The sequence below is a fragment of the Patagioenas fasciata genome, chromosome 1 (genome assembly GCF_037038585.1).
Source record: "Patagioenas fasciata isolate bPatFas1 chromosome 1, bPatFas1.hap1, whole genome shotgun sequence".
Classification (NCBI taxonomy): domain Eukaryota; kingdom Metazoa; phylum Chordata; class Aves; order Columbiformes; family Columbidae; genus Patagioenas; species Patagioenas fasciata.
In genome coordinates this window covers 183388905-183414519 of record NC_092520.1, presented here as the reverse complement: position 1 = coordinate 183414519, position 25615 = coordinate 183388905, and the positions used below count along the sequence as shown (strand labels likewise).

General features: G+C 40.0%; 1 protein-coding gene across 5 annotated transcripts in view; it reads right to left on the bottom strand.

Moving 5' to 3' along the window:
- Window positions 1-9497: 9497 nt before the first annotated feature.
- ADAMTS20 (ADAM metallopeptidase with thrombospondin type 1 motif 20) overlaps window positions 9498-25615 on the bottom strand; it is a 102036-nt gene continuing 85918 nt past the window's right edge. For 4 of the 5 annotated variants that reach the window (XM_065843681.2, XM_071802976.1, XM_065843701.2 and 1 more), the window contains 10 exons: window positions 24475-24648; window positions 21625-21798; window positions 20860-21060; window positions 20593-20722; window positions 20344-20438; window positions 20153-20247; window positions 19614-19747; window positions 18836-18927; window positions 16078-16182; window positions 9498-15403 (listed from right to left, as the gene is read on the bottom strand). In XM_065843681.2, coding sequence (XP_065699753.2) covers window positions 15314-15403; window positions 16078-16182; window positions 18836-18927; window positions 19614-19747; window positions 20153-20247; window positions 20344-20438; window positions 20593-20722; window positions 20860-21060; window positions 21625-21798; window positions 24475-24648 — 1290 coding nt within the window. In that variant the 3' untranslated portion in view covers window positions 9498-15313. Of the gene's footprint in view, window positions 15404-16077; window positions 16183-18835; window positions 18928-19613; window positions 19748-20152; window positions 20248-20343; window positions 20439-20592; window positions 20723-20859; window positions 21061-21624; window positions 21799-24474; window positions 24649-25615 lie in introns of those variants that run through there. The other variant, XM_071802982.1, reaches the window with a different exon arrangement.

Here is a 25615-nt window from a genome sequence, read left to right as displayed (position 1 = left end):
AGGTCCCCTGGAGCCTCCTCTTCTCCAGGGAGAAGAGACCTAACTCCTTCAGTCTTTCCTGATAGGACAGGTTCTCCAGCGCTTTGGTCATCTTCATGGTCCTCCTTTGGTTCCTCTTCAGTCTATCTGCATGTTTTTTTTAATTGTGGGCATCAGAACTGAACATAGTACTCCATGTGTGACCTGCCAAATATTGAGTAGAGTGGGATGATCATGTTTTTCTCTCTGCTATAATAGTAATGTCCCTGTGGATGTAATCCAAGATCCAACATTGCTTGTTGCTCACCAGGACCCCCACATCCTTTCCAGTGTGGCTGCTCCCCAGCCGCACAGATCCTTGGTTATTTTGTCCCAGGTGCAGGACCTTATACTTGTCTTTGTTGAACTTCACACTGCTTTTGCCAGTCCATTCTTCCAGGCTATGCAGGTCTCTCTGTAAAGCGGCTCTCCCTTCTGAGGTGCACCTCACCACCCAGTTCAGCATCATCAGCAAACCTGACAGTACTTTCAATGCCATCATCCACATCTTTTGTGAAGAAATTGAACAAGATTATTAGGAGTAGTTGTTTCCAATGTAGAGAAATATTGAGACTTTCATTTCATTCTGAGACCAAAGAGACCATTTTGCCTCAGTCTCAGGAAGCTTATGGAGCAGATCCTCCTGGAAGCAATTTCCAAGGACATGAAAGATGGGAAAGTGCTTGGGAACAGTCAGGGTGGGTTTGCCAGAGGTAATGACCAACTTGGTAGCCCTCTGTTATGGCTGGGAGTCCGGACAAGGGGAGGGCAGGACATATTATTTACTTTGACTTTAGCAAGGCTTTCCATAATATACTTATAGCCAATCTGTTGAGACATGAGCAAGAGACTTGGACTACAGGATAGGTGGAAACTGGCTAGATGGATGGTGACCAGTAAGACTCAGGTTGGTGAGCAGTAGGGCAAAGGCCATCTGGTGTCTGGTTAATAGTGGCATCCTCAGGGATGAACACTCAAGCCAATACTTTTCAACAACTTTATTAAAAAGCTGGACAACAGGATGAGGTACACTCTCAGTGGTTTTACAGATATGAAGTTTGAGTAAACAGTTGCTTTGCTAGAGGTCAGAGCTGGTATTCAGAGGGATCAGGTAGGCTGGAGGAACAGGTTGCCAGGAGATGTCCTAGCTCAGCAAAGGCAAGTGTGAAGTCCTGCATTGGGGATAGCCCTGTGTACCAGCACAGGCTGGGAGGGGTCAACTGACTGAAGAGCAACTTTGCAGAAAGAGCCTGGAGTCCCAGTGGACCACAGACAGGAGATGGGTCAGTGGTGTGTCCTCAGTGGCCAGTCTCATACTGAGTTGTATCAGCAACAGTGCAGGCAGAAAGTCAAGGGAAGTGATTTGATCCTTCATATTTAGCACTTGTGAAACAGTGTTTGGAGTTCTTTGGACAGTTTTGATCCTCTGCAGCACAAGAAAGACACAGACAAAGTGGACCAAGTGCAGCAGTGGGCCACCAAGCTCGTCAGGGGCTAAAGCACAATGCGTATGAGGAGAGGCTGGGAAACCTGAGCTTTCTCAGTGCAGAGAAGAGATGACTTTAGAGGGACGTTATTACTGTCTACAAAAATTTAATGAGTGTACAGAGAAGAAGAAACCATACTTTTTTGGGAAGTACTGGGCAGCAGACACAAATTGCAACACAGTAAGTTTCAATTGAATAGTAGGATATAATTTTTTCCCACTATGAGGGTAATCAAACACTGAAAGAGCATGCCCAGAGACTGTGGGATCTCCATTGCTGGAAATGTTCAAAAGCCAACTCTACAAGGAGATCCTGAGAAACCTGATCTAGTTGGCCTTCTAGCTGGAAAACCAAGAAAGAAGGGAGAGACTGGGCTCTGCTTTTGCTGTGGCATATTTCATTCTCAGCTTAATGTTTTTTGTCCCGCACTGCTGTACAGAGCCAAGAACTGCTCCTTGTGGAGGCTGAATAGAAAAAGAGCCATCTGAGGACTTTTTTTTTCCTACAGTTGCATTTTTGTTGTTTCCACTAATGAAAAAAATCACAATGATTGTGTTAAATGCCCTGCAGAAGTCTAAATAAATTTTGTCAGTGTTAAAACCTTAATCAACCAACCTTATTTCATTAAAACATCTGTGTTAAAATAGCTTGAAAAATGAAACTAGGTGAATCTGATGAGCTGTTTTCCATAAAACCATAACAACTGGAATGGCTGATGTAATTCTACTGCTAAGAGAACTCTTTATCAGTAATTCTGATGTTCTGCCCTGGACTGATAGAACTCTTTATCAGTAATTTTGATGTTTTGCCCAGGACTGATGGTAAGCCCAGAAGCCTGCTCCCAGATCACCGTATTTATGCCTTTAAAATAATGGCACAGAAATGAGCTTTCTTGGAGGCTTCTGGAAACATAAGACAAAACTTTCCCAGTTGGGTGCCAAAGATTGCACATTTAACTAATGTCTGCAAAGGCCATGGGAATGACAGGTGCTTAAAATTAGCTCATGTTTATTCATATGTTGAACATGGGTTTAGGCATTGAGCTTCTTATTTGAAAATTATAACAGTGTGAATAATCTGTTTCTGGACAAGCATGGTTATGCTTGTGGTAGCTCACTTTGCATATACGTAAAAACCTGCTGAAAGTGGGTGTAGACAGCAAGAACACCTTCAGCGTGGCTGTGCCAGCAGGGACGGGCAGGGTTTCCTCCACTGCCAGGTGCGAGATGCAGCATCAGACAGTAGCGGAGGTGTGGAACAGTGAACAACATGAAAAACGCACTTGCATGGGAATTTGTCACGGAACAAGTCTGGGAAGAAGATTACATGGCATTTGAGAAGAGAGAGAGAGGGAGGGAGAATAACCCTTAGAATTAAAGTGAGAAAATGATGAGTCCTGCCAAGTCCTCCTGACCTACTGTGCCAAAGACAGGACTGTCCCTGAGTCCAAACCATCTTTCTGCTGTTGCTTATGCTGCCATCAAAGTGTGCTTTTCCAACTGGCTCGATCCTGTCTCCCAGGGTAGGAACTAAATGATACCACAAGAAATCCAACTGAATCTCACACATAGTATTTAAAATTAAAATTGCATCACCATCGGCCTGTGTTGGTCCTGACCAAAATCTATAGGAGAGAAATTCACAGCAAATGTCTTTGCAGTGCTCAGGGTGGGCGGTGAGATTTGCAAGATGATTTAAGTACATGCCTCGGCAGGGCTGATTTTCCTGGGCAGGCTGTCATGCTCACGTGGGTGCAACACGTCTGATAGCCAAACAAGCTTGTTCAGAACAAGCTGGGTGTCTCTGCACAGCCTTGCTTTATCACACAAGCTTTGTGTTTAATGTGGCTCCTGAATGCATAAATCATTTTAAAGTGATACTTCTGGCCAGAAATGGCATATATTTAGACTCCAAATTCATATTTAAATGACTGGGAATTAGACGTTTAAACACCTTTGAAAATCCGGTCCTATGGCTTTCAAGCCACTTGAATGTATCTGTAACTCTTAGCTTGAGGACTAGCCTGATCTTGCCATCTATTGATAGAAACCTACGGCTACAGCTGGGAATGTATTTTCTTTACCATCTTTTTCAGGTACCTGAAGGGTCACAGCCATTCAGTCTGTGAAAATCAGATCCTGCCTTCACCGAAATGAAGAACTAGCATTTACAGAGCTTGACAGGCTAAAAAAAGGGCTTTGCTTCATTTATAATTTCTAAACCAATATGATCCACGGAAGCAACTGTTTCTAATATTGGATAATATACATTTACCCTCAAGAGACAAGCAGTTTGTAATGCAGGATGTCTGCTCCATCTCGAGAGCCCAGTTGGAGGGCATCATTTCCAAGAGTTGTGCAGTTCTGGCCCCTTCCAGGTTTCTCAGCTTTGTTGCCCAATAAAGTGAATAGCCAGAATTGATTATAGTTTAAAAAAATAAAAAAAAGAATATCTAATAAACTATTTGGGGGCTAAGGGTAGGGGAGATTATTTTCAAGCACCCTGTGCTTCTGGAACCTCAGTTCTTCCCCACAGAGTTTGTATCCCCTCCCCTTACCTCTGCTCTGCAGTTGCCACCTTTCTTATGCCTCATTTACCAAGGTGTTTTTTTCATGCTTAATTCATAAAGGAAAGAGTTTATGGACCATAAGACCTCACAGAAAAAATATCACAGGGTGAGGGAGGGAGGGGAAACAGTCTGGCAAAGGGGTGGATCAAAAGCAATAAAAGTGCTTTTCCTTCTCCATCTTCTAGGGAACTTGTGACTCCTAGTGTTAGAAGACTAAAATTTGCTAGGTAGTCCTGAAGTTAATTTAAAATAAAATCAACAAAGTAATTAAAAGAACAAACCTCTGCCAAATGAATAAGCCATTAAAATATGCCCGAAGTATGTTATGTAAGCAGAGTTCAATGTAACTGCATGCTATGTACCACAAACCAAATTCTTGTGTAATTAGAATTATTTTGTCACCATCTTGTGGGGCGTTAGAGTAACATCTGGTGTGCTCCTGATTTCAGCGTGTGGGTTCAATATGTGCTGAAGAAAACTATGAGGAAGTGATAGTTTTAACTATTATACTGGTGTCAGTGCACACGATACCGTAAAATGAGCATTTTAGAGCTCCTGTAGTTTTACTGTGCTGCTGAGCAAACTTTCCTGCTTGCAGGCCAATTATTTCTCCCAAAGGTCGTAGGCAGATTCTTACAAAAATTGGCACAATAAAGGGTGAAGAGAAGTCAGATTGGTAGCATGTTTTCTCAGATAATGTCTCTGCTTCAGCCATCAGATTTCAAATGTCTTCCTTAAGCCCTAATTTATTATACAATTCAAGAACTGTGCCTAGCCTGAAGATGCTTGAGAAATACACCCCCTCTCCCCATCAGCCTGAGCAGTTGGTGTCTGATGCAAACTCTTCTGGGTAAATGTGAACCAGATGTTCCCTAGTCCTGACTTGTGAACTTCTGTCCCAGGTTTCTAGCCTGAGCCAGTGCGAGTCAGTCAGAGCTCTGCAAAGCTGCGAGGGGCTGTCTCGGTCAGTGCGCTGCTCCACAGCCCTGTTTGCAGAACAAACCTCGCTGCCGCTGCCCGTGCCCACCAAATTACAACGCATGCTCTTTCCGGGGCCACTGTACAGCACCCAGCGCAGCAAAATGTTTGTAGCGAATAAACACGCTGCACAGTGCGTTTCTAAGGAGGTGCCAGTCCTGCATGGGCTCATTGCAGCAATCCCTCTGTGCCAGCTCTGCCCGTGGAGGCCTCGCAGCCAGCCCGCCTGCTGCTGCTGCCTTAGGCAAGGATGTCTTATCGGAGTGGCCTGTGACAGAGAAATCTGGAGTCAGATTGTATTTCCAAACTGTTAATAAAATTTCCCCTGGAATAAAAGTAGAGGAGCTGGCGCCACTTCATGTTATTCAAAACCACAAATTTCCTCTCCTTCACAATCTGCCAGAGTTACAGACTCTGTTGCAACTTCTTAAAAATTCAAGATGTTTTCCTCAAGTGAGCATGCTCCTCCTCCGAAACGCACCCAGGGAAAATTAGTGATCCAATTTGGCACTGCTGTTAATCAGGAGAGGGAAGGGTGACAGTAAATCAGCACGACAGCCCCATGCACGAGAATACATTAGCCAGTGTTTCATCCCTGCCTCTCCCCAACCCCGGGGGTGTTAAAGGTTTTTACAGCGAACATTGATAGGAAAGATGCTCTGCAGCTGAGGTCAAATGTGTAAGCTCAGTGCAAAGGTGACGACGAGCATCTCTTCATTCAGCTTCAGGGTTGCTCCAGGATCAGTACATTAAACAGGGCTTGGTCGTGGGATGACCTCTGCCTCGCTGGCTGTGGCATTAAATTGTCACCACGTTTCTTGATGCTGTTTTGGACTGTGTGACTTTTCAGACAGTGTGCGGGCATGTTTTGGAGCAGCACACACCAGAGGATCCCTGCAGCAATCCTCCTTGCCTCGGAGGGGGGTTTTCTACCTATAGACGTACGGAGATGAACTGTTCTGTGTCATTACTTAGTAGGCTAGATGTAGCCATGAAGACAAGATTCAATTTGAGGCCTGGCAATACCTGTTTAATATTTCTTGTCTGGATTGATAGTCACATTTTCTTGTTAAGAAGTACCTTTGACTCTAATGCAGATATGTAGGGAGCTGGATGGGAAATCATCAAACAGATTATTTCCCCAATTTTAACAGCATTTGCCACCTTATGAGTTTCATTGTTCACCATGTTACAATTCTCCCGCCCTGAGGCCTCCGGTTATATAGAACATTATAAAATAAACAACTGATGCCACCTGGAGCCTCTTGTTATTACGATAATGAATTTGTGAAAATTGTTGCAGGTAATAAATGCTAAAAACAGTCAAGAACCCTAAACCAGTCAACTGGAGATTTGAAGAAGTCATCTTTCATATTTTATTTGTCTTACTGTTTCTGATAGGCTGAAAGGCAGGAGGCTCCTGAACTGCAGCAGGGCAGAAGGAGCTCTGTCCTGAGCAGGGCACAGCAGACACCCCAGTGCCGAGCCTCAGAGGTGCCCTGCGATGTCCTGTGAGCCACAGGACACTCAGGCTCCTTAATGGTGCCTGTTGAAAAAATGAAGTTGACAGAAGGCACTTCTGGGAAACCAGCTGCCCACATTGCCTCCAGGAGATGCTAAGGCATAAGCTCTACACTGACCATTGAAATCCATTCTGGAGGGAAGCAGCTCCCTCCTTCCTGGCTCACAAACGAGCCCATTCCTGATGACAATGGATTAGTTTGCTATTACTGTAACAAGGATTGGGTCAGCCAGGTGAATGAGGAAAATTAAACTTCCTAGGCAAACAAGCAGGGGTTTTATATATTCTTTGATATGCTCTATAATTCATCAATTCATCAATCTTTTTAGGAAGACGATCTAGGTTTAAGATTATCATCTGTGAATTGCATCTATGTAAGGATGACAGCCCATCTCCTGTGCCAAGAGATCATTTTAACGTCCTCATATCTAATATTCTGATACTTTTTAGCTCACACTTAGTGTGGCACTGATGAAATCATTTAGCTTTGGCTCATATGGAAAGGCAATGTAAATTAGCAGCACAGTATACAACTACATAGACCTTTAAAGCAAAATATGCTCTCAGAAGTGCATGAAATTTCTGCTTTCAGAGTAAGTGATTCTTGTGTAGCTACAAGGAATTTAACTGGCAACATTTCTGATAAGACAGAAATTTTGAATAGCAACTCCTCATTAAAAAAAAATAAAAAACCCAACAAAACAAAAACCAAAAAACAAACCACAAGATTTACTGTGTTAAACTATTTCTCCTGTATTTCTATTAGTGATACTGTATTTTGAGAAATAACTGCATGCTTTGTCCTGGACAAAATGCCAGAGGAAGACACATGGCTAGGAACAAACATCTCGAAAACCCCACAGCCTCATGTCTCAAGCATGGGGAAATGGACCCCACACTAGATACATGCACCAGCACAGAATTACATGCTTATTACTGGGTTTTGGTGAAGGGCAAGAAATACACCCCGGTGTGGTGACTGGTGGGCTCATACCCAGAAGTCTTTTATTGTACTGAACAGTGATTTTTTTTTTTCATAATGTACATTACAAAAACAAACAGCAAACAACAAAACAACAACAAACCACATCAACAATAAAAGCCCCAAACAAACAAAAGAAACCCCATAACTTTGCCAAGTTGCTTCTTATGCTTGTGCCAGCTTGTGACTTCTGACATTGAAAATGCCACTGGCTTGATAAGGAGTGTGTATGTAAGGGGTGGGTAGACATATTTAAACGCACAGCTGTTTGAGTGTGTATTTCTAGGGCAATAATGTTAGCGAGTAAAGCAGAAAGAAAATAATTTGAAGAACTAATTTCTCCAGAAGAAGGTTCTTTTGGTTAGAAAAGTCAGGCTTATCCCAAGGGTATGAAACAATGTTTGTGGTGCAAGGGACAAAAACATAGAGAGAGAAAATGACACTGCACATCACGGAATTGCCTGTGGATATATTTTTTATTAAAATTGTACTATTCTTACAGCTTATATATAATTTATTATGGCAGTAACAGTATTGCGCTGATAACAATGGTGGGGGTTTTGCTTGATTATGGGCTAGGTAAGCTTTTCAGGTAGCCAGAAGCTTGTTTCCGTTTTAGAGATAAAGCCTTCCCTGTCCCTCTGCTTAGACAGGGGTGTGAGTTACTGTTGGGAACAGTGCTCCACAGTTCACTTCCTCTGCTGCTTTGGAAATATTCTGAATGTTGAATTTCATATGAAGCAATGCTGTCGACAGCTGGCCAGGCAAACACATTGCAAGAGAATGTACTTCCAACCCAAAGAAAATCTCCCTCCCTGCTTGTATGCATTCGCCGTAGGTCTACCTCAAAATAATCCCTCTGAGTAAATATTTGGCAGTGTAATAACAAAAATACACCCAGCCATATAAGAGCGAGCAGCAATGAATCTCTAATCCTAGCACTGAAGAAAGGACTCTAGAAGTAAAATAATCTTTATTTACTGTGCACTTTCTATTATAGTACTGCCTTTATGTTAGCACACGGGTTGTGTGTTTTCTCTTTGAGGTAACAACTACAAATTTACTCCTGTTTTTCCCTCCTCTCTGAGAAGTCACAAGCAGGAATTTAGTTGAGGAACTAGGGGCAGTGTTACTTTTCCAGCAAAAGTAACAATACACTTAAGACAGAAAACAATAATTGAAGAGCAAAGGATTCTTAGCTAAATAACCTTGTAAGGCCTGATGAAAGGGGCCACTGGTGGCAGCTTTCCTTGCTCTGAGTTGCAGACCTAGGTACACAAACCCTAGCAGGGCTGCTGTTTTCTTTACTGTGGTGTTAAATAAATGTTTTTACAACAAGCCCTTTCTGCAAGACATTTTAAATACAACTCACTAGAAAGAAACTTTCTGCTCCCTGATTTTACAGGCACAACTTTCAATTTGTTTTCTGTGCAACCACATTTCTAATTAATCCAGCTTCCAGAGGAACATCAAAAAACTCATGTGGAATGATAAACTGACCCTGAATGTTATTACCATGATCAACGAATGACTGCCAGAGACAACTGAAATGCAAAAAAGGATTTCATCCCACCAGGCATAAATACATGCTGCTGCTATGAATCACTCTAGCCTTTTGCACATAGAAAATTCATGAGCTCTCCTTGAATGTTCCTTGCTTCTGCAAATTGGACTGTAAAATAAGACCATACAGTGTTTTCAAAAAGAGTCTTTCAGTATTCATAAATGCAGAGTTTTGCTTTCCAAAACAAAATAGTAATGGTGTGCAAGACAGAAATAGCTTGTTTTATTTCAGCTGCTTAGAGAGAGAGTAGTTCTCTACCATTTACAGCATGGGTTCTCCCTGTTGCATGCTTTGTTTAATTATACAAATGAGATTTGAGAAACATATGTGGACAAGAAAATTGTGTTGCAGCAACAGAGATAAAACACACACACAGATTAAAGAAGGAAACATTTGTTTATTAAAAGGAAAAGGTTCTGGATGGCAGCACAGAGTCAGACATGAGACAGATGAATGTATGCACAGCTGTTCATGTTTAAAGACAGAATATAGACATAAATACAGTTAGATCTCTGCTGCTACAGTATTTTTGTACAGTCGATTCGAAGGAGTATCTGTCATAACTGAACACAAAGAGAAATTTATCAGAAACAAAGCACAGATTGCTTCTCTAAAGCCAGGATAAACAAAGCCCAGAAAAGCCTCTCAAGCTACGGTATTGCAAAATAAACTTAATTATGTAAAATAAAACCACCTTCTACAGATAAGATTACATGTCAGATTCAACTCCAACTCAGACAGCTTGTTCTTCTCTTTGGATAAAACTGAGGTAATTTTCCCCTTCTATCATCACAGTTACTGTGCTATCTGAAGAAAAGCCAGTATTGTGAAGCAGGAATGCACATTAAAAGCAATACCTCATTTTTTATGTGATCTATTCAGCCTATTTCCAAAGCACACCAGAGAGAGGCTGCTGAGACCCCCCACAAAGGTTTTTTTAATGCATAGATATACTGCGACCATCTTGGAAAATCATAAAGGCTCAGGAAAAGAAGGCCAAGTACTAGAGGAGAGCAAAGCAGGCCTTACAAGAGAGACCATGAACTAGTTCATAGGGTACAAACACTTCTTCAGGGTTGCATCTCTCTGGCCTGGAGGACATGATGTCATATGTGGATATATGTCATATTGTGGACAGGTGATGGTAAAGCAGTGGATGTGGCCTGTCTTGATTTCAGTAAAGCATTTGACACAGTCTCTCACAGCATCCTTACAGCTAAACTGAGGGAGTGTGGTTTGGATGATCGGGTAGTGAGGTGGACTGTGAAATGTCTGCAGGAAAGAAGCCAGAGAGTTGTGGTCAATGGGACGGAGTCTAGTTGGAGGCCTGTATCTAGTGGAGCCCCTCACAGGTCAGTGCTGGCATGAGTACTATTCAATATCTTCATCAGCGACTTGGACGAGGGTATAGAGTGCACTGTCAGCAAGTTTGCCGATGACACCAAGCTGGGAGGAGTGACTAACACGCCAGAAGGCTGTGCTGCCATCCGGCAAGACCTGGACAGGCTGGAGAGTTGGCAAGGAAAAGTTTAACTGCTTGAGAGAGTTCAGTGCAGAGCAATGAAGATGATTAAGGGAGAGGAGCATATCCCTTATGAGGAAAGGCTGAGGGAGCTGGGGCTCTTTAGCTTGGAGAAGAGGAGACTGAGGGGTGACCTAATTAGTATTTATCAATATGTTAAGGGTGAGTGTCACAAGGATGGAGCCAGGCTCTTCTTGGTGACAACCAATGATAGGACAAGGGGCAATGGGTACAAATTGGAACAAAGGAGGTTCCACTTAAATTTGAGAAGAAATTTCTTCTCAGTGAGGGTGACAGAACACTGGAACAGGCTGCCCAGGGAGGTTGCGGAGTCTCCCTCTCTGGGGACATTCAAAACCCACCTGGACACCTTCCTGTGTAACCTCATCTAGGTGTTCCTGCTCTGGCAGGGGAATTGGACTAGATGATCTTTCGAGGTCCTTTCCAATCCCTAACATTCTGTGATATGGGTTCTGCTATGCTGGCTTCCAGTCCTACTTTTCCCTGCATTGAGTGAGATACCATGTAACTGTTCAATATATGAGTAAGTATAAAGACAGTCACGTGTAGCCTTTGGCATTTCATAGTTCAATTTCTACAAAAGTAGAAATATGGAAACCTACTGTATCATGAAAGTTAATTTTCGGAAAAGGTTCTGATGGGCTTCTTTGGAAGGCAGTTGGAAATTTTTTCAATTTACAGATTAAGCCAACATGGATTACTGTGAAATCTCAATTGGAATGTTCATATTTGATGCTCATTTTAATATTCCTTCCCTATTTAAATATTCAGTTACTATGCTTCAAAGCAATTTTTGTATATAGTTTTCCCTGTTATCTGTTTTTTAATTAAGATTAAAACATTATAGCACATTTCTGTTGCACGTCTCATTTAAGTTCAGTTTTGATAGCCACAGAACATCAATTCTAACAAATCTGTTTCTTTATGGAAAAAATAAAAATCAACCCCTCACACTCCTCACTAATCTTATTGAAAGCCCTGCAAGATACAGAAAGCACTTGCAAGATAGTAATATTTTATTCAGATACTGAATATCTCAGGGATCTCATGTGTTACCACAATAAAACTGCAAAGACATAAACCTCCAGTAGATATATGTGATTTTTATTTCAAATAGTGAACAAAACTAAGAATTTATGCCAAACATATTCCAGGTCATAGGACTGGAAGAAAAACCCAACTGCTTTCCTTTCACCTTTTCAAGTATGTCTCAGGCATTAAAGCCTTTCAGTTAGGTAAGAAATATACCTGACTATCCATCAAAAACCTGCATAGACATATACATGTGCTGAAATCACAGTCGCAACTCTTCCCATGAACGGGCCCTTGGCTGATGCAACAACACTTATATGTACATCCTGGATCGAATATTCTGCTCCTCTCTGTGAGCAGAGATGTACAACAGACCAAGCGAGGGTGAATTCAGCTGGGATGGAAACCTGTTCATGGACCCAGAGCCAAGGTTTCCAGTTCCTCTGCTATCTCCCTAGTGTCACCTTGGGAGAAATACAGGTAAAAGACATCTAGACGATGTCTTCATCAAGGTATGCCACAGGTACTGACATATGACAGCACACCATTTCATAGCACATTGAGTGACATTTGGTTGGATAAATGTAAGAAATAAGGCCTTTTACGTCTAGTCAATCTTTGGCATTCAGTGTTCAGATAACTACTATGTGTGTGTGTGGGTGCACATGTAAGCAAGTAAGTGCTGTTGTGTCACCTAATACTTGATGCTATTGTTGATGGCATTGAAAATGTCCTAGAAAACATCTAACAGAAAGTATTGATACAATCACCTGTAACTATTACCATTCCTTAATTCTTTTCTTCTGTAAAGAATAGTGACAGGACAGTTGAGTGCTTCATTTCCTAAGCATCAACCAAAGCTGGAGGGCTATGTGACTGTGACCAATCATGGGCAGTTCGGCACACACAGACCCACAAGTTGGACCTCACAGCACTCTCACGGAACAGCCCGCTACCCTGGTACATGTCTCAGCTGCCTGGTGCAATAGAAATCCATAACAATGTCACTTAAAGGAAGTAGGAACATCATACTGCAAGTACAACCCATGATTTTCACTTCATTGCATGATCTTTCTAATACATCAGCATCATCACATTTCCAAATTCATCAGAGCTTATTATCAGGCTCACGTTTGCCTTAAATTGCCCTCAGGATGAAACGTTAGTAAGTTGAAATAGGATAATCAAGCCCTTTTCTTCAAAAAAATCAAAATCCTAACATAAGGAAATCACAAGATGCCAGAACAAACAAGTACTTTCTCACTACACCAGAGCTGAAACTCCAAAGCAAGGATAAAAGAAAGAAAAGATGTAAAAAACTACAATACAATACAGTAGTTTTATGCAGAAGTTGACTTTGGGCCACAGGGTTTACTCTAATTATAGAAAATGCATTTTTACTCAAAAATCACTACTATTACCCAACAAAAACATACTGTGTTGAATATTGGGTTAAAAATCACATTGGTAGTGGATTTACAGAGTGATTTTGTGGCAGCAGAACTGAGAGCACCGCCTCGCCCTTAAGTGAAGTTTCAGGGCTGAAAAAAAATGGTTCTCCTGGGTATGGAGACGGACTGCAGTTCCCCTTCTGCCAAGGCAGGTGTCAAGGGACCATGGTCCAAATGAATTGATCAGTGTTTAGCACAGAGAAAAGGAAGATTATTTGAAATATCTACATTATTTCAGTGAACAATTTACAGGGTAACCTGCCAAGAAAGGTAGAGGTGAACATGGCAAGATGACTGGAAGGAGGATGCAGACATGGAGTTTGTACAGGATTTGCTTCCATGGGTGATATCTGTATGACTATAACCTCCTTGTGCAGCAGTTATTCCAGTATAAGTCTATGTATATTACTGTGAAGAGCTATTAACAATGTAGTTATACTGTGCATACATTAATTTTTTTTTAATGTTTTGTACTAAGCATTTGATTAAAAAAAAGAAGTACATCGTCTGATACCATTCAAACAAGCATATTTATTATATAAATATTTTATAAATTACAAGATTTTAATCATAAATGTAAACATTTCTAGGAAAATAATGCTTTGTATTCTTATTAATGTTTACAACTAATATAAGGCACATAGTGCAAAAATACATTTCTGATGCAGAGATCACAAAATTATTACCTACACGTGTTACCTAAAAAGTAGCTGCTTACATTTCTGTGGTACAGTATTGTTTTTAATTAATACATATTGCTAATTCATGGATAAGTCTTTGTGGGTAATAGTGTGATATAGCTGCCATTTGATCTACCAATTTCAGTGGCATGCAAAACAGATATTTGGTTTACAGAACACATATTGTCAGAAAAAGTATGTATAGCTATCTGGTATGTAATGTATGCTATTATGCATGTAGAAAAATTTATTTTGAATACCTGAGAGTTGGCCCTGAAATGCATTATCTCTATATGCATATATTTCTACAGTTGTAGACTATAAAGTAATACAAAACAACAAATCAAAGAGCTAGATTGTTTTTTAAACCTTGTAACTCTTTCATACATTTACTTCTCTTGAATAAATAATTTTAACTAGAAGATGTTAGAAATGTATTTACAACCACTGAAAAATTCAATTGAATCAAAGATGGACACCAAACACGCTGTAGGGCTTGATGCTGCCTCTGCCCAGAGTTTTCACTAAGGTTACTGAAAATTAGGCTGAATTGGAATATAAGAGGGACAAACACTACAACCTTTACTAATATGCCATTGGCCAATATAAGGAGCAAGGTGTATATGGAAAGTGTTTAAGTAAATACATATTCATACAATCACATACAAGATGCTACAGTAAACAAAATACACTGCTTTTGCAGTATACTAGGATGAGAATCAGGGATTTAAAAATCAGATTTCCAAGTAAATTGTTTCCTTATTTTCTTTTCCTGTAACCATGACAAAACTAAGCCTAGATGTTTAATGTACTATAGAGACTACAGAGGTTAAACCACACTTCACAGGATTACTGCTAGTATTTGAGCACCACAAAGAATATAATGAAAGGGATGGGGAAAAATACTTTTACTGACAGAGACACACAGCTCTATAGAAACTATCTGAAGTGTGTTGGTTATACACTCTTCTGTAAATTATTGTCATATAATTCCTAAGAGGTTTCAGAAAATTAGAAGCATTTTCATATATTACCTGTCTTCTCTATATAGGAACAACTCCTTTTTATATGTTACTACAGTTGATCAAGAAAATCAGTAGAGTACCATTTTACTGAATTCTGCATAAAGAATTGCACTGATCAGCTGCAAGGTAAAGTGTTACAATTGTGCGACAATTTAGGCTGTTACCCCTAGTAGTAACCTCAGTGCAAGTTACTTGCTAATATATACTGTACATTGAATGAATGCCTCTCCATTAAAACCTGAAGGTTTATGATTGTGATTTAGGCACTTACAAGCCCACAAACAGATAATACATCCCTGAACAAACACTGAAGAAAACAGGAATTCTTAGTAGTGAGCAGTACAGTAATGAGCATTACAGAGATGAAAGAATTAATATATATATATATATATTCACAGCACCTACAATTTGCACCTAAAAGGCAGATGTCCCTGCATTGATGTTCTTACCACATCAGAGTTATCACTGTATTTGAAGTTGGAGACCAATAATTGTGTTAGGAATACATTTTCCACAAAATCCTCCACATCTTCCATATATTTTAGTACCATCCTGGGAATTAGACAAAGGGAACAGTCAGTCAAGAAAAGCAACTGAAATCGCAGTTGTACAGAAATCCCCTTGAGGTTTGCACACAGTAGACCCTTTGACAAATCAGAGCGACAAATATTAAATCAAGAGACAGCATCAAATTAGCAAAATGGGCACAAAGATAATTTATCAGTATCGCCCTGTACCTTCTCTCCTGGCTCACTGTACAATGTTGTCTTAAACTCTGTATGTTCGCAGTTCTTGTTTAACTGGTCTTTTGATTTTCATACAAATCAAGTTGGAGGTAAGCAATCTGTAAATATCCTCTGTAGCAGGGCATCTTTAATAAAACGGAGGTTTTTTGTGTGTTGTTTGGTTTTTTTTAAGTATTATTAAATATTTTAATAAAGCTGATTAATATATGAATAGGCTCTTAAAAATAGTAAGAGTAGGGTAGGCAGGCAGTGTTGATCTGGATTATATTCTATGTGATTAAACATGCTATGAGATATTTAAGAGTAAATTATCAGGCTTAGTTTTCGCATTACATCTGGAAGAAGATTTAGAAGGGTCAGATACCTTGTGCACTATGTTTGATTTCCAACTAGCTTTCAGTAGATAGCCATTACTTGCACCCCTGGAGGTGTAATATTCCAAGTCATAAGAGCAGGCAAAGGAAAAAAACATCAACTTACGTGGGATTTGTGTATGTCAGCAGTTGCGTAGTTGCCCTGAGTAATCCACCTAACTGTACTGGATAATCTCAGACCTGTACCAGCCAAATTAATGCTGAACTGTCCCTAATAACAAAAGGAAAAAAAAAGAAAAGGCAAAATGTAAAATACAGAGCTGATAAACAGAGTTTAAAACACTAAAACACTTTATATCTGCATGTCTGCACATTTCACTTAGGGAATATCTAGGCAATAAGGACTCAAAGGTGTGTACTTAACCTGTACTTAGCTGTACACTGCATTGCACCCTGATTTTTTGGACACTTAGGACATAGAAACATGAACAGGTTATTCTGCAGTAAGCAGCACCTGTGCATCGGCTGATCTGCAGCATCTGTCTGCAGAGCCTGAATACAGAACTAACAGACAATTCACATTATTTTAGCTTCCTTGCTACATACTAAATTTTAATTTATTAAAAGTAGAGACTTGCAACATGCAAGAATGAGGCTGGCTTTCTTGAAAGACTTTGTTTTTTTAAAGTGCCTGAATTGTTTTTAAGTAATGTGGTTAGGACCTACTGCTATCATGGAATTACGGACATATCACTTCCTAGCCATCTAATTCTCAATTTTTTCCAAGCATACTGTTCAAGTGTCATTATCTTATAATATTCCATTTCTTTTTCAATATACCAAATAATACAACTGAATGTGAACATAAGTGGAGGTTAAAATATATAAATTTATTGCTAAATGAAATGTTTTGCAATACAAACCATTCACAACAGTTCATTGATTCTAAAATATTTGCCTACACAAATACATACTCTGAAAACCAGTTTTAAAACAGAGTGAGTCCATAGGAGAATAAGAAATATATTAGAAGATACAAACTGCACTGCCTTGATAAAGAAACTGCGGTAGAGAAACATATTAAATCTCATTCACAGAGTAGTGCAATATGTTGGAAAGAAGTACTAACTCTATAGCCTAATGGTCAGTTCGAGCAGCACTATAATCACAGAACTCCACATCTCCATATAATTCACTGAAGGCCTGAATTTCTGTATGCAAACCTAGTTAAAATTGCCTAAATCCTGAAAACAAAGCTTTAGCAAATATTACGTTTTTATTAGATGTTAGCTTCTGTATTTTATTGCTTAGTATCATCATAGTCAAATATCATGTGATTCTGTGATCATAGTCAGATTTATATTTTCTATATATATAAATATCTGTGTTGGTATATGCATGCATGTATGTATAAAAATACATCAGTCTTTATTCTTGTGATTCACTGAAATTCCTTTATAAAAACTCAGTCTTATACTGTCCAGTAGGGCAGATTTGTTTTGAGAGCACTTCTGTGTCAAGTTGCTGTGCTCATAGCACTGATACACTCAGAATGAGCTAACATAAGCTCATATGGAGAGGGTAGGTTGTTCTTCATGTGCCCAAAAAGTGGAAGATTTCCATTTAATAAATAAAGCATCTGGACGAAATTCACACAAACAGACTGGAAAGCTTTCCACAATTAACAGGTCCAAAGTGACTTCATTCACAGTGATACCATTTTGCAAAAACAAATGAGAAGTGCTATGTATAATTATAATGACAGCTTAACAGCTGTCGGACGCCATGCAGCATCCTCAAGGTCAGGAACAGATTTCAAGGACTCAGAGTGCAGGAATCAAGGCCTTTTTACTGTATCTAAATTGTCTCAGCTGCCCTTGAATGTGTCCACCCACACAGCCTGTCATAAGTTTAAGCTCCTTGGATGGATGGTCAACAGGGATTCACCTTGGAGCAAGTCTGAGCTAGTCTGTCTTAACTCCGTAATCAGTGAAAAGAAACGTGCGCTTCCAGAGGACAGTTGACATCATCCTAAGGTGTCTCACAGATTAAAATTAGCTGAACTGTTTTCTAGGGAATACCACATCTGCCAGCGGACTCCAAATGCAGCCTAGATGGACTAGTTCAGACTAGGGCTCTGTCTGCTTCAGCAAGAAGGACATTGTGATATGAGGAGATCCATAGAGCGAAAGTGTTAGGCCAGAGAGCTCAATGTCTGTATGCAGTACACAGACTGGGGTTTTGTCCTGGACTAACTCTCATCTAGTCCCAGAAACTGAATCATCATCAGCAGTTGGAGTGCATTAAGGCCCATCTGGACCTCATTATTTTCATCCAGAAGGCATCCATTTCATGTCTTTCAAGACTGCTCCATGATGTGAACCATCACACAGCAAAGTGGGACAATTCAGAGATTCACTTAAAAAGCACCATCCAATCCAGTGTAACACACTAATGTAGATACATCAATGATTGTATAAATTTTAAATTATGCTACTAAATGGGATTGATTTCCTCTGGTAGTCTTCAAAGATATGAAGAGTCAGGAGAGAAACAGACAAAATATAAGAAAAAATCTGCAGGATTATAAAAAAGGAAAGTCACTGGAGGAGAACAAAGATTGAGAAGGGAATAGGGGAAAAGAAAGGGTACATACATCCAGGGGGAGGGAGAACGATATATGAAATACATAGAAAGCTGATTATACATACACGGAGCCTAGAGAGAAAGGGTGGAATAAACAGATTAAAAGAAAGAAAAAAAGGCAGAATGGGAGAGAAAGGAGAAAGAAAAACTCTGTATTAATGTAGTCCACAGAGTAGACAGCATAGGATACTGGTTTAAAAACTTACAGTTCTAAAGCAGATTTTTTACTTTTTTTTCTCTTACATGCACATTTGAAGGTCATAAGGAATCGTAAATACCTGTGGGCATCTGGCAGCACTGTAGCAATCTCCAGCTGTAGCAAATGGAACTGGTCTCCCAAGTATAGTCTGAGCAAAAAGAAAATCTGTGGCTAGAAAAGAGAAAATTACTCAACACTGAAACTGCTACATAAGGAGGTCAGGTGAAAACTGACCTGCTAACTTACCTTTTTTCTTTTTTTTTTTTTTTTTGGTTGATTGTGGGCTTGTTTGTTTGTTTTTCCTCCAAACCATTTTAAATAGTCCCTTTCAGTTAATGCAAAATCAATCCAACCTACAAGCCCAGTTTACTTTATGAGAGAAGAGGGTGTTGGGAGATCATAGATGTGCATTTGGGTGCAGCTCCAAGTGAGCTGATTGTGGGCCACCTTGTCATCTTCAGGCAGAGGCCTGAAAGTGCTGCAAGATTCCCTGTCCATTTAGTATATCTGCCAACTAACTACAGTGTAGGAAGGCTTTCCCAAGAAAAATATGCCAGGAGCTAAAAGAAAATGGAATAATGGGAACAAAGCCTTAGAAAGTGAAGCTAGTTCACACTGAAAATATGAATCGGTAAGACACAGGCCACTTGATCATTGGAACGACCTAACAAGGGAAGTAGTGCTGATTTCTCCTTTTCTTTTTTTTAATTTGAAATTCTCACTGAATTCCTAAAGGAATTGCCCCAAAATGGCACAACTGAGTCCATAAGTGGGGTCAGAAATCATAATTTGGTAATCACAACCATGTGCAATTTCAATAGAACACTCACATAGGCTAAAACTGCCAAAATGCTTACTTTTGATTTGCATGGAGGCTACATCAAATCTTATTTTGCTAAAAACCGTGAAGCCAGCTGCGAGGTAATCATTTTGACAGGCGCAGTCTTGCCTTCTGCTTCCATTGAAAGGACATTCATATGGATTCTGCAGCCTAGAGAACAGTGAAGATTTAGATTTCCTTTTGATATTTTCCATAACATAACTTCGTAGTGAAAATTAATTGCATTGTATCATGCCACATAAAAAATATTAAATGACAGCTAGTGAACAAGAAACTCAGCTGTTAATCCTGGTTCAGTGAAACACTATTTTCTACACCATTTCTACTAAGGTCAAGATAAAAAAAATAAATATAATAATTTAGTGTAATTAACACACTTTCAGCCCTGAAGTATCCACATTTCTGTCAGTGTGTTCTTATGTCTGGATCTCCAAAAGAGAAAACCAAGGAGAAAAAAATCTACTCATCTGTTCCCACAAAAGCTAAGTATTATTTTATTATTTTATTTTGGAAGAAATAAACACACTTCATAAAGTTACAAACCCACTTTTGTACCTGAATCCATATACTTCAGAAAAGTTGTCTGCTTCACCTTTTACCAAAGTCAGATATTCTTTGGGATTCTCTAAGTGCATGCCTGAACAATAAATCTGCAAGAGGAAACACAACCCTTCAGCAAAATCTTTATTAGAAAAGTATTATTACACAAAAATATGTGCTCATAAAAGCTCAAATATTGAAAGTACCTTTATCATCCTTCCCTTAACGTTTAGTAGGTATTCACCATCATTTCTAATCCCCTTTTTAATCTGGATATCTCTGCAGGTGGCAAGAATTTCACCTTCAAAATGAATTATTAAATTATATTAATATTTCATGAATAGAGCTTAGCTTTAGGACTTACTTTTGCATGATTGTACTCCAAATAGATATATAAATTTTATATAAATAACCTGGAATATTAACTTCAGCTGAAAATTACAGCTGTTACTTACATTCTTCCTCACGGCAGATCTTTCTGGCATCTGGTTTTAAACGTGGCAGGCACAAGTCACTGGATAAGCCGCTTTCAGTCATACATTCTACAGTTCTCTCCTTTACCCCCACTCCACAAGACACCGAGCACTAGACATGGGTAGTCATCCAGAGTTAGTTCAGAAGGTAGCAAATCATTAACAAAGTTACATCAGCAAATTAGTCTTGGCAATCATTTGTGTTTGAGGCAGCTATGAAAAAACATCAGCTTGCACATCTATACTCACCTTGGTCCACTTCCCCACTCTCCAGGTAGCTGCTTGTGAACATCCTTTGACATTGCATTTATAAATGTATGGGGATGGCTCTACGGGGCATTCTTGGTACGCTACAGTTTGAAGGCCATGGGCATGCAGGTCTTGAACAGAATGGATTCCAACACAGTACGTGATCCTCTGCTGGTAACCAAACCCACAGCTGGTTGAGCACTGAAATAAAATCCCCAACACGGGCGTTATTTCTACGAAACAACCTTTGGGCAGCATTGCAATTACAGAAAAGTTAGCTGTGACCCTCACATTGGCAAAGCCTGTAATTCCATGTGTGCCACATTAGTGTGCAAAAGTGAAGGTCTGCAGTAGTTGTGCATGCAAGGAGGGGGGATGTCCCACGCTGTCTTTTTCTCAGATGTGCAAGGGGAGCAAGGCACTGATCTACCACTTCTCTGAAATCAGTCAGACGATTTTCATTTACTTCGGTGAGATCAGCTCACAAGAGAGTTTCCTGGGAAGCAGCAAAGGAATCCTGTTGTGGGGGCAGCTGTCCTCTAGCTGCTGTTCATAAGTCTCAGGGGGCTAACAGAAGACTGATAACACAGTCACTAGAATAAAACATGGCTAATTTGAAGGTATAATGTGCAGAAAGTTTAGGCACCCTTATTCAGATGAAAATACACATTTTTTGCTCTGCAGGCATAATGCACATGTTACGGCAATATAACACTCTTTAGTGCAAAGCTATATAAAAATGCGTGAGCAGTATAATTAGTCTACCTGTGACAGTTCTCCTGTCAGCACGACATATTTAGAGGGAGCTGTCCCACAGTTTTTGGTTGATGCAGGCTTTGTAGCAGGATCACAGAAGCTTTCATCCACTTGGAGCTGGTTTTCACCTACACACTTCACTTTTCGATATATTTCCTTTCCTCTTCTGTATGTTGTCAAGCACTAAGAGTGAGAAAAACAGCTATAGGCTTTGTACTTAAAACTAGCCCTTTACAGAACAAAGTTATTTGCCAACTGCCGCACACACCAGTAAAACCCAGACAGCAACAACTTCTATGACACCTGTTATTAGTGTTGGACTGAATTACGCACCGGATCAAAATGCTTTACTTTGTTTTCAAAGTTCAGGTATCTCCAATCAGCTGAGAATACAATTGTGTATAATGACATGACACTAACTGTGGGGTGAGATGGAGGAGAAAATTAAAATGTCAGGCCAGGATGACAGACTGAGCGAAAAAGCTCTTCTGTGTGAAAACAGCCTAAACAGGATTTCAGTGTAATAAGTAAGGAATAAGTTGGTCAAGAAGAGAAGGGGGGAAAGAAAGAAGGGGGAAAAGAAAGAAGGGGGAAAAGGAAACAAAACTCCCTGTTAATGAAGCCAGCGGCAGCCTTGGGCAGCAGTATCTCTCGAGCCTGTGCCTTTGCTCTCTCTGTGTCCTCAGATCTCTCCCACGGCAAGTCAGTGGGATGGAGAATTGTTGCAGTTCTGTCAGGCCAGATGAGAGCCTTGTTGCCACCAGAATCCAGAAAAGTGGAGGTACAGGCTGAGTAATACATGTCAACAGCACATCTCCAGCTATGCGTGCCTCAGCTTACATGCTTGAACTTGCTGTGATAAAGGAAGGCTCAAATACACAAACTCCAGTCTCCGCAGAGGCAATAATCAATAACACCACCTAATACAGTCAGACCCAAACCTAACTTCATATTATTTTGGACCCAATTAGAAAACTCATCAAGGTCTGACACATAATGAAGCCTATTGTTCAAACTTTATTGACTCAAAGAGGCATTTTGAAGTACTAAACCAAGACACTATAGAGTAAAAACAGCTCTGACAGAGGAAACCTACAACTTTATCAGGTCAGGTTTTGAAAACCTCAAAGGATGGATACTGCACAAATTCCCTGTGCAGCCCATTAAGCTGCCTGAGTTTTCTTCATGAAGAAAATGTTTTTCATAACATCCAGTTTGAACCTCTCTGGCTTCACCTTACTCCTGTTGCCTCTTGCCCTCCCACCATGTGCAGAGCTGGGCTCCTTCCTCTTGGTAACTTGGTTGCTTTGGACTTGTAGAGGGCATGGAGTGTGGAGACAGTTGGCTGGTTTAACTTGCAGAAACCCCTGATCTTTTAATGGCATGGGGCAGCTCAGAATATCAGGCACATAGGGAATAGCTCAGCCATGAGGTATTGGGGACAGTCAGAAGAATCCTTTTCATTATGCTCTATACATTAGTCTTGTAGATATTCTTTTCTTTAGTCTGAAAATGCCTATTTGGTAGGAGAAAGGTGGCTGCTGCTCTCAGCCTCCCAGCTGCAAGCTGGAGAAATGCTACATCTGGAAATTTTCTTGTGACGCTGCGACTGGTGAGGCAAGGAAACGACACAGGAGCACTAAGAGCTGAGACAGCTGGGCAAAACACTGCCAGCTGGGTGGAGGACGTACTGCACCAGGAGCAGAATACAGATGGATAAACACTTGAATTTGTAGCTTAATACTAGATGTACAGGGCTATATATGAAGCTGGTAAGAGAAGGGAATTGAACACAGGAATTTCAAGGAAACAGCAATAGCCATGTGGAAGAAGTTACGAACCAGCCAGAAGATGTAGTGAAACACAATGCATTTGTGGTGGAGAGCTCGAACACCCAGCTGGAATATTGCAGATGTTTGACGGGAAAGGAAACCTCACATTCATTGTCCGAAAGTGTATATGCTAAGTACATATGCTAAAAGCACATTCTGAGACACTTCCATTAAGTCCTCATTTTAACAGTTTTACATGAAAAGAGAAAACATGGAAGAAACATACAGTGCCAGCTTTCCCTCAGTGTAGCTTAACAGAGGAATATATATGTCCAAACTGAGGGAGTATAACCCAGGTTTTACAGAGCACCAATAAATGATATGTACATTAGCAGTATTCACAGCATTGTGTTCCTTAGAGTTTTGAGCCTTCATATTCAAAGTTTCAGGGGGTTTCCCCTACGAAACTTATTAGTGCACATTATTAAGACGCCACAACTGCATAAACTGTGTTTTTGTTTAATATTACGGTAAAAGACAGACCCTTCTGTACACTATTTCAGGCATTATACATAATTTCTGGTTTTCCCTCTCTTTGTGTATGTTTGTATACATGGATACAAAAGTTATTATATTTTTAGCATGTAGAAAATAATTATCACACCTGTAAAAAGGACAGTTCTCTCCTGAGGGTATCTTTATATTTTCTTAAATATGAAAATGCATATTTGGTAGGAAAATCATAGAAACATAGAATAATTGCAGTTGGAAGACACCCTTAGGATCATTGAGTCCAACCATAACCTAACTCTAGCACTAAACCATGCTCCTAAGAACCTTGTCTAAATGCCTTTTAAACACCTCCAGGGATGGCGAATCCACCACTTCCCTGGGCAGCCTGTTCTAACACTTTCTGTGAAGAATTTTTTCCTAATATCTAATCTGAACCTTCTCTGGCACAACTTGAGGCTAATTCCTAATGCTGATCTTTATTTTGCCTATGTGTCCTGGTAAAAAAATAAATGGAAAAAAAATCTCATTACATCACTCAGTTAGTTACTTCATACAAGTTGGAAGCTTTACTTACGTGTTCCCACTCATCTGCCAGCCAGTGGTACTGCAGGCAGGCAGGCAGCCAGCAATGCCTTTTGCCAGCGGGCCGGGTACCATGGGGACACATCGCTTCACTCACTTGACCCAGGCCCTTCAGCTGACAGTAGATGTCCCTTTGCTGAATCCCCACTCCACAGGTTACAGAACACTAAAAAGAGATCAAAACCAGCCATTGCCAGCGTGAAATGACACTGTCCCCTGAAGGTGGTACAGTTGCCATTATTACATGCTCTTAGTATATTATTTAAAATATACCTCACAGCTCCTACCATACTGATATTTCATTGTATCAGAAAAAAAATATTATGACAAAAACATAAAACTGCAATTAAAATCAAAATTTTTAAGAAATACAGAAAATAAATGCATCTGAGGTATGTAGACCAATCTTTCTGCTTATCTTAATTCACAGTAGGAACAACCACTACAGGAATATGCAAAGCAAAAGTCTACATTTTTGCAAGATTAAACAGTTTACTTTCTGAGTTTAAATAATTCATTTATTCAATACTGACACTCTTGACTTGTTTTAAAATGGAAATAGTAAAATTAAAGAAAAAAAAATCGGTATTTCAGGTTAGAGAAATCTTGAATACGGTGCAGTATGTTGAGGATACTTCTTTCTTCTTCTTTCTGCCATGTGCCTCCTTTCCTCCTTCTTGGCCAAATGTATTTCACTACAACACCAGGGCTTGCTGTGACAGACAGTCCCCTTTCATCCCGGTCGGAAGCCCGATTATAGGTCTCAAAGTCTACCAAAAGATTCAAGCCCAACCATAGAGCAGATATTACTCTAACAAGTGTGGCCAAATTATGGAGAGTGGTAACGTGTCTTTGTCAGTGTGGGGAATTAGCTTTTGAAAGAGTGAGTGAAATGCAAAATATTGCCACGTGCTCAGTTATGCATAATTTCACAACAAGAAGACAGATCTTTCATAAAATCAAACCAGGGAAAAGGCCCAGAATTCATTTTCATTGTTCTTCCTCAACAAACCTGGCTTTGCTTCAATATTCAGACTGAGGGTAAGCAAGCTATAAAAATTTAAAATTACCTTGAATTTACAAGGTACCCATCCAGTACAAGATTACTAAATAGTTTCAGTTTTCACAGATAT